General features: G+C 28.3%; 1 protein-coding gene across 1 annotated transcript in view; it reads left to right on the forward strand.

The window, feature by feature from the left end:
• Positions 1-15,734, forward strand: part of LOC118073825 (neurotrimin-like) — a 97,090-nt gene extending 81,356 nt beyond the window's left edge. The window contains exons 5-10 of the mRNA XM_035094552.1: positions 2,390-2,518; positions 3,155-3,292; positions 5,526-5,675; positions 6,832-6,885; positions 14,665-14,727; positions 14,909-15,734. Of these exons, the coding sequence (XP_034950443.1) occupies positions 2,390-2,518; positions 3,155-3,292; positions 5,526-5,675; positions 6,832-6,885; positions 14,665-14,727; positions 14,909-15,078 (704 nt within the window). The 3' untranslated portion in view covers positions 15,079-15,734. The remainder of the gene's footprint in view (positions 1-2,389; positions 2,519-3,154; positions 3,293-5,525; positions 5,676-6,831; positions 6,886-14,664; positions 14,728-14,908) is intronic.
• The last annotated feature ends 217 nt before the right edge of the window (positions 15,735-15,951 follow it).

Raw genomic sequence — 15,951 nt, forward strand, 5'->3', positions numbered from 1 at the left:
AAAATTATTAAACCTAAGAGATTTTTTCGTAAGATTCTTATTAAGTCCTTATAAAAGGTTCTTTAATATTCTATAAATAATAATTGGATAATTTTTAATATTTAAAAATCAGAACTCTAAGTTATGAGAAAAATATCTATATTTTGAGTCGGGTTGACAAAAGAATAGGATGAATTGATGATTTCAGTTACCATAGTTGCTCAAGTGTTATCGAAAATAATAAAATGTGTCATTTAAATGATAATTTTATCGACGGGAATCACGATAATAATTTTTTCGACATCTCTGTGGACGTATTTTATTAGAGTTTTTACAGTGTTTTTATCGTCTATCACAACAAGCCCGGTTATCATAAAATATCTAGCGCACGGTCATATAAGAGTGATGATCTCTACGCAAAGTTTCGTTCCGCATGAAAAAAGCAGCCGTGAAAAAAAGCCAGACATTTAACAACGAAATTAAGTCAGAACATTCATTTTATAGTCGTTGAGGGTTGAGCATCGCGTGTGACGTCTGACAGAAAGAAACCGCGTGGCTTATCAGTAAAGCAGGTATAGGTTTTCTTGCATCGAGGTCAGAGTATTCACTAGGTACTTCATTAGTGGCATTCGTTCTCATCCACTAGTAGAGAGTTAACTCTGCGTTTCTCTAGTTAACCACATGCTTCCTCTTTACTAACCGTTTCCGGCTCCAGGTCGTAAATGTCCGCTATATTCCGGAAATCCTTCCAACTAGTGAATCGAAACGGCGAATTTACTAAACTTATATTCAACTATATTACCTTAATAAAATCATGAGTTTCGCTAACATAAAAGAGCGTCTGAAGACCAGCGCAGTTGTTGGTTCCAAGTTTTTTTCATCAATGAAATTTAATTGAGAAATCAGTGGATAATTGTTTAAGCAGGAAAATATTTAATAATATTCATCGTGTCATTCAGTAGATAGAAATCTTTTTAATCATCTACAATGGAAATTATTTTTATTGACACAACAGTTTATTCACCGGAGCAGAATCAGCTGAGTTTTATTCCTGCTTATAATAATAGATAAATATACACTGAGAAAAAAATTTAATTTGAACAAGCAATGTTTCTTTTAACGAATAAAATTAAGATTTTAAATAATCTCAATAGAACATTTTTTTAAAATTGACATGGTAACAGTTTAATGGTTATTTAAAATAATCAAAAAATAATTTATTAAAAATAAAATACACCTTTATTGTACTCGATTATTTTTTTTTTTAAGATCCATGATGATGTAACAGTATTTAAACCTATCCTAATCTTGAATTAAACGTAATTATTAATTGAATTAAAATTTGTTTGCATATTAAAAATTTTTTTCCCAGTGTATGTAAAGCAGAGATAGAAATAACTAGGATGATAAAATGAGACAATTGCATAAGTTATTTAGGTTGTTGAGTTCAAAACAGCTATTTAATCATATTCATACGTAATAAGCTCGGATACTATTTCCCTGAAATAGGAATTTTGATCTCTATTGGAAAGTTTTCTGAAACCCACTTATGTTATTGTACTCTGTCGACCAACATATTGATCATTCATAAACTACCCATTTCTTTTGTTCTTCAATTTTCTTTTTGCCACTCTCTCTTTCTCTTCAGCTTTATTCTCTTTGTATTCTCCCCATTTCTTTGATCTCGCATTCATCCATTCTTTCGAACCTGCTTTTTAAATTTTACATTTGATTAAAAAATACAGCTAAAGTACAATTGTAACAATCTTTTGCGAATATTTATCTGATATTTATTTCTATTTATTATGAGTTTCTGTTGGAAATTATTAAAGAAAATATTTCTTAATAGATATCATTTAAATGCTGTACTTAAATAAAATTTATTCTTCTCAATAATAATTTATTAAATCCAAAATTCTCTTGGCAGAAAAGCTTCTATAATTTTTCTTAATACTTAATCTAACATTTTATATACCATTTAGCTCACTATGCTCTACAGCTATATAAATACTCAAGGATTTAATTGTGGTAAAAACTAATGGTCTCGCTTTTAGATAAATAAATTGCATTCGCTATTGTGACAAGCTAGAAACAGACTAATGACTATGCCCAAGTAATTATTTTAAAGAAATACATGCTTCAAAAGCCTAAAAGCTTTGGAAAAGGTTGATAATACAATTGTTTTAACTTTTTTCTCATTTTAACTTGATTATATATTTATCTACTTTTTTTAAATACGATTTTCTAACCGCAACTATTTTTTCATTGTACTCATAACAAACATGACAAATTATTTTTTCATTCTTCTATTTTGTTTATATCAATCCTGTTGCATAAATAAATATAAGTAAACTGAAATACTGACAAAACAAATATGCTGAGAAAAAATAATCAATTTATGTTTTTACAGTCAAAAGTGTGGAAGGGAAATACTTCAGGATAACCAAAGTGACACGCTCGCATATGGGATCATATTTGTGTATTGCATCCAATGGCGTACCACCTTCTGTTAGCAAGAGAATCATGCTTATCGTCCATTGTATGAATAAAATTTTATTTTATTATCATTCATAAATTCATATTATTTAACTTTTTTTTTCTTTTAAATAACTTTTTCATTGAAAGATAATATAAAAATGAATATTTATTCAAAATTTAACCTTCAATATTTTTAAAATAATTTAACTATATTTAAAAAATAATATACCATATTTTTAAGCAGAAAATTTTATTGTATTTCTGCAGTTGATATGATACCTTCATCATTCAGAGATATTTTTCAAAGTAAATGCAATTTTTTTTCATCAGTCCAGTTAGCAATAATTTCGTGATGCATGAAATAAAAAATATAAGAATACAAACATTTTATTAATCATATTCTAATGGTATTGATATAGATAAATATTAATTAAATATATATTCATTTTTACAAACTCACGAATTTTTATTTTTACAATTAATAATTGCATTTCCATGTAGAAAGATAAAACATTATATCCCGATCTTGTTAGATTAAAAAAAATATATTCAATATTGTTATATGTGATTGAATTGAATTTTATCAAATCAGAAAAAATAGCTACTGGTGTAATCATTGATCGATTTATTCGATAAAAATAATTATTTTGTTGTCTCAAACTGATTGAATATTGATATAACTTATTATCTATTCCAGTCGCGCCAATGATATGGATCCCAAATCAACTGGTTGGTGCTCGAATAGGCCAAATGATGACTCTAGAGTGTCTGTCAGAAGCATATCCAAAGTCGATTAATTATTGGTCGAAAGATAAATCTGAAATACTTGCTCAAGGTAATACTTAATAAGTGATTTAACAGTAGAATAATTTTTTAACAATAGAGAATGACTAAAATGGCTAATAAATTGTATCAGCTATTAGTATTGAATGTTGAATTAATTAATTGCATGTATACTAGGTAAACTCAATTCTCTCTCTGTTGGGGATTGGATTATGTTACATAAGCACGTACGCAATGTGACCAAACAAGAAGATTAGTAATGGGCGAGCATAAAAATTGCCATTCTCTTGCTTACACTAGTATCTATCAACAAATTTACGTGTTATCATACAAATTTCAAATCTGATATCATCCTCGAAATTATTAGTTTACTTGAATTTGTTTACATGATGTTTCCCATCACTTTCTTTACGTGCCTATGGTTATATTGCCACATTTATATTTTTTTTTTTGTTTCTTCTATTGGCGTCACACAATCATAAGCTGCGTATTTTTTCAACATAAAAAAAAAGACATCAACTTTTCATGCACACCAGCATGTCTATTTTTTTCTAATAAATTTTCTAAATTGAATTTTCTATATAAATCCATTCGTTTGCGGAATTTTTGTTCGTGGTTTGTGCCTGTCAATGTAAAATTTTGTTTTGTAAAATGTTTTATTGAAGAAATCTTGTTAGATCTGTGAAATATGACCATCCATGAAATTTAAAAAAATATTTATAAATATTAAAATGGTGATATTTAGCCTGATTCACTAGAATTTACTTTCGAATTTACATATTGATGTGATTGGAACTATTGTATGAATAGCGTTAAAAAATAGTAAACGTATGGAAAAAATTTATTTTTCAATTTATTTAATTTTCATTTTCTTCAATTAGTAAAATTATTTGCATATTCATCGTATCCTGGTTCACATTTCATATTATACCAGTTTGAAACTTGAAATTTTATTAAAATAGTAAACTGTGAACTTTATTTATTACATTTAGGACTCTACGTTGACTGAAAATTTTGCTGTGTAAAATATTAACTAGAAATTATTCAAAAATGGAGATCCATCAAGTATTTTATTTGCTGAAATGAATACAGATAAGACCTTGTACTGTGCTGACACCGAATCCAAATATATCTTTTTTAATAACAGAAAAATCTTTCTTATATGATAGTTCAGTTACACATGAATATTAATGATTTACCTAAGCTTTGAACTTTCTGACTTGGATTCACATTCTATAATTAATAATTCATCAATATTTTATGAATAAAAATACGTATCAATTATCTATAAAAAAATTAAATGCTTCAATAAAAACGAAAATAGCATAATATTTACATTTCAAACTATAATGAATACAAATTAAAATTTTTATGAATTAATATGTTGATTTCTTTTGGAATTCAAGTACTAAATACTCATGGGAAATTTCGTGTAGCTCCCACTAATACTCTTAGAATTATAGCAGAATAATAGACAGACAGACAAGCGTGTAAATTAAATTAAGAGATTGCATGTATGTGATGCAATTAAGCTTTGAAAAATAATAAAGTCCAATGTTGAAATTTAAATGAAGTAGTCCATGTTCAAAAAATTTACCTAGGTATTAATACAGTGGTTCGTTTAGTAATATTGTTTCTATTAACATTCATTAAAATTCTAATATGAATTTTGCTAGCAGTGATAGTCTCTGTTATTGCCCACAGAATTAGATCCAAAGTTAATAACAGCAAAATGACTACATCAGTTTATATTTTTTTATCATGTAAAATTTATTGCTAATCAAAACTGATTGATATTATATTTTAACATGATGAAAGTAATTGGGTCAATGGTGTCAACTTATGATTCTTCCTGTATATATTTTCCACATATTTCTGGAAATGGATGATTCATTGACAGAATAAATGGCCACAAGTTTTTTTTATTGACTGATTGCAGCATCGAAATTTCTTTTACGAAGCCAACTAGTATTGGTGAAAGACGGAAATGCTTGAATGGTGTCGATCTAAACAGAAATCACGTTAACTTAACCCCTGCGTGCCGAATACTAAAATAAGCCAGACTGACGAATAGGTTAAAGCCATCATCTAACCTGATTGAACCATTGTGACGTAGCTTCAATAAACGAGAAAAATTTTTCGATGAATTCTTTCCACTGTAGTATATAACTGTGCTCAAATTTCTCAAGCTTCCGTCTCAATACCTGTATTGATATTTTTTATTTTTTACATATCACATCAACTGTCATTACTATTATTAAATGGGTTTATTTAATAATTTTCAGATGGAAAATTTGAACCGGTGCTTATTGATAATACCTACAAAGTCAGGATGAAACTTACAATACGATATGTCACTCCAGCTGATTTTGGTACTTATAAATGTGTATCCCGCAACTCCTTAGGCGACACTGATGGCACTATCAAACTTTATGGTAATTGTTTTGTTCAAATATTTCATGTTATCTTATCTTATCTTCTTAAGAATGATACGACTAATTTTTTAGTTTTTTAAGATAATACTAAATGTCTGATCATAATAAAATTATTCTACTTAGGATTTAAATTTTAAATTTAAAAATAGTTATTGATTTATTTACATTCATTTCATTCATTGCACTAAAAATTTTATCTAAACATTAATCCAATATTTTTTATCAAAAGAAAAATCCTATTTTTTTTAATTATTGGAGTAAAAAGCATTTTTAAATATTAACGATCAATCTCCAAAGCAATATTAATAAAGGATGAGGTTTGTTAATAACGAATAAAATGTTTGTTAAATGAAAGAAAAAAAAAAAAAAAAAAAAAAAATTTAATAAATTTCCAATAGATAATCTGTTTCACGACTTTTTTTTATTTCATTTGCAATACAAACATTTTATAACACAGGATTATGATTTGATGTTAGTAATTAATTTTTATTCAACAAGTATAAAGTAAAATACGTTTTTATTTCTAATTGTAATATTTACATAGGCAATATTTAAGTAAATTCGATCGTTAATAGTGTTTAAAAGTACTTTTCAAATGATTAACTTGTGCAGTCAAAGTACCCACAAAGTCCATAAGTAGCTTGTCTGAATAACTTTACAAATTGTATTGTTTTATCTAAGACAATAGAAAAATTAGTAAAATAAAGAATAAAACATTTTCTGTATTTTATAACTCAAGTTCAAATTAAATTACTCGGAATTTATGGTTTTTATTAATCAATCTCTAATAAGTGCAGTTGTCACCAAGCTAATGTGACATCTGCCCATACTAAGAGGTCTCAACCACAAAGGGTTAAAGGACGCTGACATACTGACACATATGCGGACGGACAGGAATTCTAGTAATAGTATATAAGGGTGGTGATAATAATCTAATAATAAAACCAAATAGACATAACGTTAGATAAATTATCTGAAATAAAATAATTATTCAACTCACACCAATCATTCCTTATCACCATGGCAATGAAAAATAATAACTCTTCAACATTTTGGTTAATTAAAATTGCTACCCCTCTTCATTTTATTACACCATTCACTTAGGGAATGATGGAGTCGCGACATTTTAATATTACCTCTTCTTTTCTCTTTGCAGAAATAACTTCAGATAACGACCATAATACACATGAGGACAGCAGTGAGTATAAAGGTAAGAATAAGTTAATAAAAAAATTTAATAAAATAGAAAGATATATTCTGAGATTTGCATTTTCAGTACCTCAAATATCGAATATAGCAATAAATTCATAACGAGATAAAAGCAAAGCAACGAGATGTAATATAATACTGTTCTTTTGTACAGCACTACAAAACAAATGCATTCGAATCGACATAATAAAACGGCACTACGAATAGATATTATCTATCTCTGTGTTGGAAAAATTTTTAAAGAATCAGAGATGCGCGTGAGGATGTATTTGGAATATATTCGTGTTCGAAATAGACATCAGGAACAGTTGTTGAGGAGTACTTGAGCAGGCTTTGTATTATAGAAAAGTGAATAGAGTTAGGAGGTACTCATTTTTTTCTGAAACAATGTAATAGAATTCAGACAAGTATTACTGGCTCGATGATTAATTAGATCGAGAATACTCTTTGAACAGCTGAAAACTCTTATCGAGTATTTTCGAAAAAAAGTGTAACTGTTGAATAATGTGATTGTTGTTGGTGAGATTCTAATATTGATAATCATAGTAGTCATTCTCACAACTCGATGATGATTAAGTAGAAAAGATATTTTTTATGCATTCAAAAATAATTATTTTCAAAAAAAAAACATTTTTTAGGTACTTTATTTTTTCTTTGCATTTTTAGTTGAGCAGTTGAATGAAAAAAAGTGTAGTGATAGGAATATTTTTAATGCTGTCTGAAGATGCTTTAGGATTTTATTCCTAGGATATTTAGATTAATACGTCTGCTCGATGTATCAATCTACTCATTTTATTTCAATTTGGGTGCATTGAAACTGAATATTCTCATAGGAGAAGGTGGGGTAAGACGGGGACTTTAAGATATTTCAAAAATAAAACCCTTCATTTTTTAATTGCACAATGTATGAATGGTTTTATTGAAAAAAATTATCAGTTATTCTTCTTTTAAATTCTAATAAGTCAAAAGAATAAAATAGAATTCTTCTTATATAAATATCAATTTGAAAAAAATGACTTCCCCATCTTGCCCCATCCGTAGGGCAAAATGGTGTACCCCTTGTTATTGGGGTAAGATGGGATATAGAATGTTTAATCGTCGTTGTCTCCACAAACTAGGCAGATATGGATAGCTTGAGTTTAGAAAAGTTAATTGAATAGATGTCAATGAAAAAATATTACATAGATCTTGTACACCGGATATTTTAAACAGTCACGCACTTAATATACGTCAAAAATTGGATGAAACCACTTAATTTTTTTTTTAATTAATTATGTTAGCTGATGAATTTTTTATTTCATTATAACTTTCTTATATAAAAATTGACAGGCAAGATATTTGAAATGATAAAGCATTTATCATAAACTGAAAAATGAATGAATAATATCACTTAAAGCTTCGGTATCATAAATTCATTTATTGAAAATCGATGTAAACTATGTACTCATTCATTATTTATCAAGAAATAATTTCTTTCTCGACGTTTATATAAATTTCAAACACTTTTTTAAGTCAAGAATTTTTTAATTTCCAAAACGAGTTTCGAAAGCTCATATTGTTTGTTTGACAAAATTTTTTCATAAAACTTTTCGCCATTCATTTTTAATTTATTTGTTGGTTATTATTTTTGTCTTTTGTACTGCATGCTTTTATGAATTCGAAAAAATACTGGTATTAATATCGCCAGAGTACCAACTTACAGCTACAAATATCTCTTTTGAAATATTTTCATCGAAAATTTTACAAAAAAAAACTCTGTAGATTGTTATTTTTTTGAAATGCTATACAAGGGTGGTATATTTCTGTTCATCAACTGTCACTCAATTATCAATTAGGTCATGAATTCCAAATAAAAATTAACTAGTAAATGTTACCATGTTAAATAATTGAAAATTGGCTAGATTTTCTTTGATGTCAATCCAACAGTCTTAGTTAAACAATCATATCAGAAATACGAGTGTAACTTTGTAAACGTATTTCATAAAAAAATCTTAGGTTTGGTTGGACGTTATTCAAGAGGATCAGAGGAGTAGTTTTAACCACAAACGATTTACCACCCCCGTCTATTCAACTTTATGAATAAGCAAATCCTCGCATAATCCGATTAGACTTGAGCTGTAAAGTATATCTGAAACAGGGTAAATATTACTCCGAGTATAGAACTACGTGTAATATACTTGTATCTTTGAAACTAAGCGGATGCAGTGGTAATTGCTTACTACTTTCCTTGTTTAGAATTTATCGTTAGATATTTTTCCTAACATTATCAATAAAAACTTTCAACTCTTCAACAGACACTTTTCTATTTCTTTAAGAAGACGATGGCTGAAGAATAGCGAATAATTTATTACCAAAAAATAATTTTCATCTTTACGGATAATTTATCATTACCTTCTCTGAAAGATTAATTTAGAAAATTTTATTATTAAAGACTTCTGCAATCATTTACTTTTTTACTTGAAAATTTATTTTTCAACTGTACTAGATCTAAATAGATTACCTTCAAAGTATTTTGATATTAATACCTTATCAGTCTGATTCTTAAAATAGGATACTGATAGTAATCCTCATCAGTCGAATTTGTCATAAGTTGACTCAATATTGAAAATTGATGTTCCAAATGATTATCATAGTTTGTCAGATTATCGAACAAGTTGTCCAACATAACTTCATTCCTGAGAAATAAGTAATAAGTGGATTTTATCGTTACAGACTTCTAAGAGGATTCCAAGCAGATAGTTTGATGAACGAGTTAATAAACTAGAGGAATATGATTATATATATATTTTAAAAATAAAAGATCATTTTTTTATTTGTTGATAAATATTTTATGTCAGGGAATCCTTCCATTCTGAAAGCAATCAAAACAAAAACTTTGGCAAGGTGTACTGCATGATAATAATACGTGTATATTAATCTCATGTCGTATTATCCATCTAATTTTATCACAACAAAGCATTAAATTATATTTACTTTTAATACGATTTACCACTGCCAGTTATGAAACGGTTTGCAGACTTGTCTAAAATTTGTGGCGTTTCGTTGAGAATGTAACATCATTTCTGCACATCTCTCGTATATATCCTAGGGAATTATTAACGTCGGACGAAATTCCTGGGGCATCCGGTAGCAACGATTAATCTTCGCGAGAACTATTGCACTCCTCTCTTGATCCTCTTTCTAAGGATATGCGGGATTAAATCTCAGGCTCATTGGAGACAATGTGCCGTGGTAATTTCCGTGATTTCGTGCTAAATATTACTCCTCAAGTTGAGCTGGCGGAAATCCAAAGCGGGGGAAAAAATAATTTATTTAGCTTTTTTTCATACCGAGGAGTGAAATAAAAAGTTTACTGGGTATATTTTGATGCAAGAAAGTAAGTTAAACTTCTCCACTGTTTCATATACTCAGCTTTAAAACTACAAAGAATGTGTTTTATTCTAAGAAGTTTAAAACTCTAGCACATTGCATAAAGCTGTCCGGCAGTGATATATAATTTAGACGGTTGGTCTCTTTGAAGAAGTATATGAGCAGACGTCGGTATTGTACTGTCTTGTATAGAGCTAATTTGATGGTGCGAATTATAATGGAATTATTATTGTGTTACAAAAAGATTCATACATTCAGAATAAATTTTTTGCTATACAAAAAAATATTTATTTCATCAATAAAAGGAATTTAAAATGTTCAGATAATTTTATTCGAAATAATCAAGCACAATAAAAATGTATTCTTCCAATAAATTATTTTTTAATTATTTTCAGTAAACATCAGAACTAAATCATAACATTAGTAAGAACTATCTAAAGTATCGTTACGGACAAATCGCTGTTAGAACAATACTGGATAGCTATAAAAGCTATCTACATCACTAAAGAGTGACTCGTGACGTCACACGCCCATAAGCTCATCTCTAATTATAAAATTATAATTTTAACGTCATTTGATAAGAATACTATTTATTATTATAAAAAATACATTGCTGCTAAAGTTAAAAAATATTCTTAGACTAAAATCTGAACAATACTAACAAGGCGATATTTAAAATAGCTGTATAAAAACTATCTTTCCAAAACAACTGGATTAGATATCGTCAAAGAATTATTTAGATAATCTCTACAGCTATTTAATGAGATAGTCAATGTAAGGGGCACGGTATTCCTACAACAATAAATTTTATTTATTGTATAAAAATGTTACCACGTCAATTTATATTTTATTGTGACTATTTCAAATTTGGATTTTATTAGTTGAAGAAATTATGGATTGTTCACAGTCAATTTTTCTTTCGGTGTACGGTAATAATAAATTTAAAAGTGATATTAATTGTCAAAATGGTGCTGGTATATTTCAAGATGACGGATATATACAGCAAGTTGAATGAAATTTCAACAGTAAATTTTAGTATGCAGTTATCTTTGAATACAAAGCTTCCATCTAAGGGAGGGTTCTTACCCTATCATCCGTTTGTTTCAACTTGTCTTTCTCTGTTTCTTTACTCGTCCGCACGTGGCAGGAATAATACATGTCTCATTCCGCTTGGATTCACCGTGACAAATTTGCCGATTCTTCCCTCGTGTGTGTTCATCGAGCTCTTCGCACAGATTCACTCTCCCTTGACACGCGTCAACTCGGAACTACGATAGCGTAGCCGATATGTCGCATTATCATACAACTGGGGACGTATTACTATCGACAATGTTGAAGCGTATCTATCATACGTGAGTTCTACAAGCATTGCTATAGACTTCTTGGCTCATCGCTTTCATTCTCGGGAAAACCAGTCCGCCCCTGGAAATAAATTAGGATCGACTGAAGAGACGCAAGATGAAAATGATGCTCTATTGTTCGCACGATGGTATGCTGTATTACCATGAACCCGTTCTACTGTAAGCATGTACATTGCTGTTTGAGTATTGTGTAACTGCATTGCTTGCGGCCATGGTATAATTATAATTGCGGAGGTACACGGATAAAAGATAGCAGTGTTAAGAATAAGAGTTACTGGATAATTTTGTGAGACCTGAAAAACATGATAAGATACTCAGCAATGGTTCATTTAACATTTCCGTGATGCTTTTCAACTTGTCTAGTATCCTCGTTATGTAATACAAGCCATTTCTTTTCAGAGTTTAACGGTTAATCTTGTTGGCTAGGAAGTTTTTACACTTTTACTCTTATTTTATGGTTAATCGATGTTTTTATCAGGCGTGTCGGCTTGTTAGTTACTCTGAAAAAATTATTCGTCAAGTTTTGAATGATGTTACTTTAAATAAAAATATTTTTTTTTATTTGGTTAATAATATTTAGAAGAAAAATGAGATTGGAAACTTTTGATTAAACAAAAATAAGCAAAATAAATTGGAATTTCTTGAATCAATAAAATTTTAGCTCTTTGATGTTCATCAAAAAATATTTTAGTTTATTTTATATTACTAATATTTGTATATCTATTTATTTAATTGTACTTAATTAATGGTTGGATCAAAAACTGGCTGTAAATGAAAAAGAGATTGGGAGTTATGAAATATTATTTTAGAATTTTTAGCAAAATAAAAAAAAAATGTTTTCAATCTGTGCTGGAATGGATTGTGAATGAATACACGATACATACTGACATTCGATTAAAGGTCACCGCAGTGTGGAAATAATGCAAATACCAGGATGACGATAAATTATCAGGTTGAAAAAGCGAGATTTATGATACTAGGATTACTGTTCATGGGTCAACTTAAGTAGTCAAAAAAGTCATTGTCATCCGTGTCACGCGATAGTCAACCTTACAACGACGTAAAACGAGCCAAGTTGTACTACTTGGAAGTAATAAAAAATTCAGACAAACATAATTCTTGATACAAAATCTCAGCAAACCAAAAAGGATAAACTCGCCATAAACGCTGGCTATGAAGCAACTTTAATATTACAGTTACATCGAGATGTATTATTTAAATTTACATTCATAACAAAGTTATAATTGGTACTTGAGAAATAATAGTGGAAAAAGATAATTAAATCTTATTTACTCGGGAAACTTGAAAAAGCAGATAAATCTTTAAATTCAATGTAGCATTATTTATTGAGTACATTTTTTATTTCATAACAAAAATAATATATTCATTCATAAAAATATATAAACTCCATTTCTTATGTAAATTAATTTTTTGACATTAAATAAAATAATTTTGAAAATTTTTAGAATTCAATTCAATATACTTTTGAATAGTACAAGGCATTTTTTCGTATTATTTTATTCTATTTTCTAGATATAAGGAAAAGCTCTATAGTTCAGTGCAATACTAATATCTTTTATATAATAAAAAAATTTTTGTTATCAATAGATGGAAATATTTTCATAGAAACTATTATCAATACATTTCAATTTCTATAAATAAACAACTCCTAAACATTGTACGATTCTTGAACGAAATTTGTTCAGAAAAAGAATTTACTTTATTCGTTTGTCCAGTTGCTGAAAACGATATTTATATTAGAGCCAAAAAATAGATTGTACATTTTATTGATATATTTAATAATTTACCATTTCAAAGCTTAATTCAATTATTTTTTAATTCTTTATTGATAAAAAAATTGAAGCTTTGTAGAAACAGATTTAGATAAAACAATAAAATATAACTGTCACTCTCAATTTTTCAATTACTTGTGTTTGCATTGCCTTTTTTCTATCATCATAATCATTTCATATGAAGTTCAATCATAATAATTTATCTGCCATTGAATTTTCATTGTATTAAAAAAATTAAAATTTTTTCTAATAAGATTAATTTAATGTATGACATCTCGTTAATTATTACTTCAGTTGAGTTAAATACATTACCGTATATGAATTTTTAATGATGGAATGATTATTTAATCTTATAAAAATACACGACTCTAGTAATTACCATTCATTACTTTTTATTATTATCCAATTTATCTTTACCCGTATGAAAAAATTTTTCGTCTCTACACCAAAAATACTCTAAACGTTTTCTATTTACAAAAACAATATATAAATATTAAAATTAATGAAATAATGATATATAGGAAAAACTGTAAGACATGAAAATGTGTATAACTTCTATACTAATGACGCTACGGGGGTGATTGAGGGCTCAAATGAAAGATCTCGACGAAAGGAAAAAAGTCAATATAGTTCAAATTATTTTTGGACCATAATTAATGCTAAAATTGGAGCAAGTTCCCGTTTTACCCTATTTTAGGAGTGATATAATTAATTTTTTATAAGTTTGACCTGATTCCGCATTTCTACTCATTGAGACGAAGAGAATGAGTGGTCGAACTTGAAAATCGGACAACTTTGATTTTTCGACCCCAAAAAATGGCAAGTGGTACCCCTTTCCATTTTTTTCAGCCAAAAAATAAAAGTACTCCGATTTTGATGATTGAGGGCTCATTCTCTTCGTCTTGATGCGTAGAAATGCGGAATCGGGGCACAGCCCGGAAAAATTCACTTTAACACCCTCTAAGACGGGTAAAAGTAGATACAAATTACAAAGAATCATCCCCTTGACTTTAAACCCCTATAACTCATGAACGGACGGTCCAATAACCCTTTTTACGGACGTTTTAGAAACTTTAGAATCTAAGCTAATGATACATATCCATGAAAAGCGTTTAAAAAATTTCTTTCACCCTCAAAATTGCCAAAATAGTTGGCAACTTCCGAAAAAAATGTGTTTTTTTTTAATATTTTAGCAATTATACGAGTACATTTACATACGATCAAATATAATTAATATTCATATTTTTCTGTTTCTAGGAAAGCTGAGGAAAAATTCAAACAGTTTACTGGAAGGAAATCAAGATATGTTGAAAGAACGAGGTAAAACATTGCATTAAAATTGCGGAAATAGTGAGATTCATAGTTTATTTTTTAGAAGACATTCATTTTCACGTCGACAGTATCTTCTAAAATATCTTAGAATAATCTTTAAATATTAAAAAGTTAAATAGAAGTTATTTGCACGAAAAAAAAACAGAAATAAGAAGTGTTTATTTTTCAGATTTAAAACTTCGAGGACGAAAAGATAATGACATAGATGAAGATGAGGACTATGATGATGGTTCTGGCACGTCCGTAACTAAATGTACGACTGGACTGGTAGTCATCATTACTACATTGGTGCTATGCTTTCACCACCATCCACAGCTGCAAACTCTTCATCCCGCTTGAGAGGATAAACGTTCATTCTAGCTCCCCATTGTATCATCATAATCATTTCAAGAACATGTACAACTCGTTAAAGTCGGTTTTATTGAAAATTAAAGCTTAAACTCCTACAAGGAATCCCCAGTGATAATAATTAATTATGTAGAGCAGTTAACATCGCCAAGTGATGTACAAATTTTCGAACAGAATATTCAAAAAAAAAAAACAAAAAAAATGTGCGTGCTTCTTATAAGCAAAGTGTTTTTTAAATTGTAAGAAAACAGTATGTCAAATAAAAGAAATTATTTTAAGTCGATAGTGCTAAGAGGAATAAGTGAGTTCATTTTTATACTACATGGAGAACATTGCTGATTAATCAACATAATTATCTAAATCTACGAGTAATTTTAATTCAATGATGATCAAATTTTAATTAAATCTAATTAAAGATTATGGAGCAAGATATTTATATGTTGATTGCCATTTTAGAGTCAATCTTATAATTTGCTCACTTTTATCAAGCTAATAATTTTGAGGTGATTTTATTTCATAATTATTCAATGAAGTAGAATTTAAAATAAACTTGAACAAAAACACCAAAAATAAATCTACCTGAATGAAAATGTTTTCTCTAATTGTTTAATTGAAGAGAATATGAGAATAAGTATTAAGTATAATTAATATCAAAGGAATGTTTAAAAATTCAAAATACACAAACATTATTATGTTATTAAAATCTTCATTGAAAGCTCAAAAAGTATAATTATAAATCAGAGTTATAAGATAAATAATTTTTAAATCAGATAGAACTCCATGTAGAGTTATATAAGCTTTAATACTTATGTGCTAATGTGGTTTATATACATCAATGATTGAACTTGACGAATGTACATACAA

This window comes from Chelonus insularis, unplaced genomic scaffold (genome assembly GCF_013357705.1).
Source record: "Chelonus insularis isolate UGA/USDA-ARS -01 unplaced genomic scaffold, ASM1335770v1 scaffold_714_pilon, whole genome shotgun sequence".
Lineage (NCBI taxonomy): Eukaryota > Metazoa > Arthropoda > Insecta > Hymenoptera > Braconidae > Chelonus > Chelonus insularis.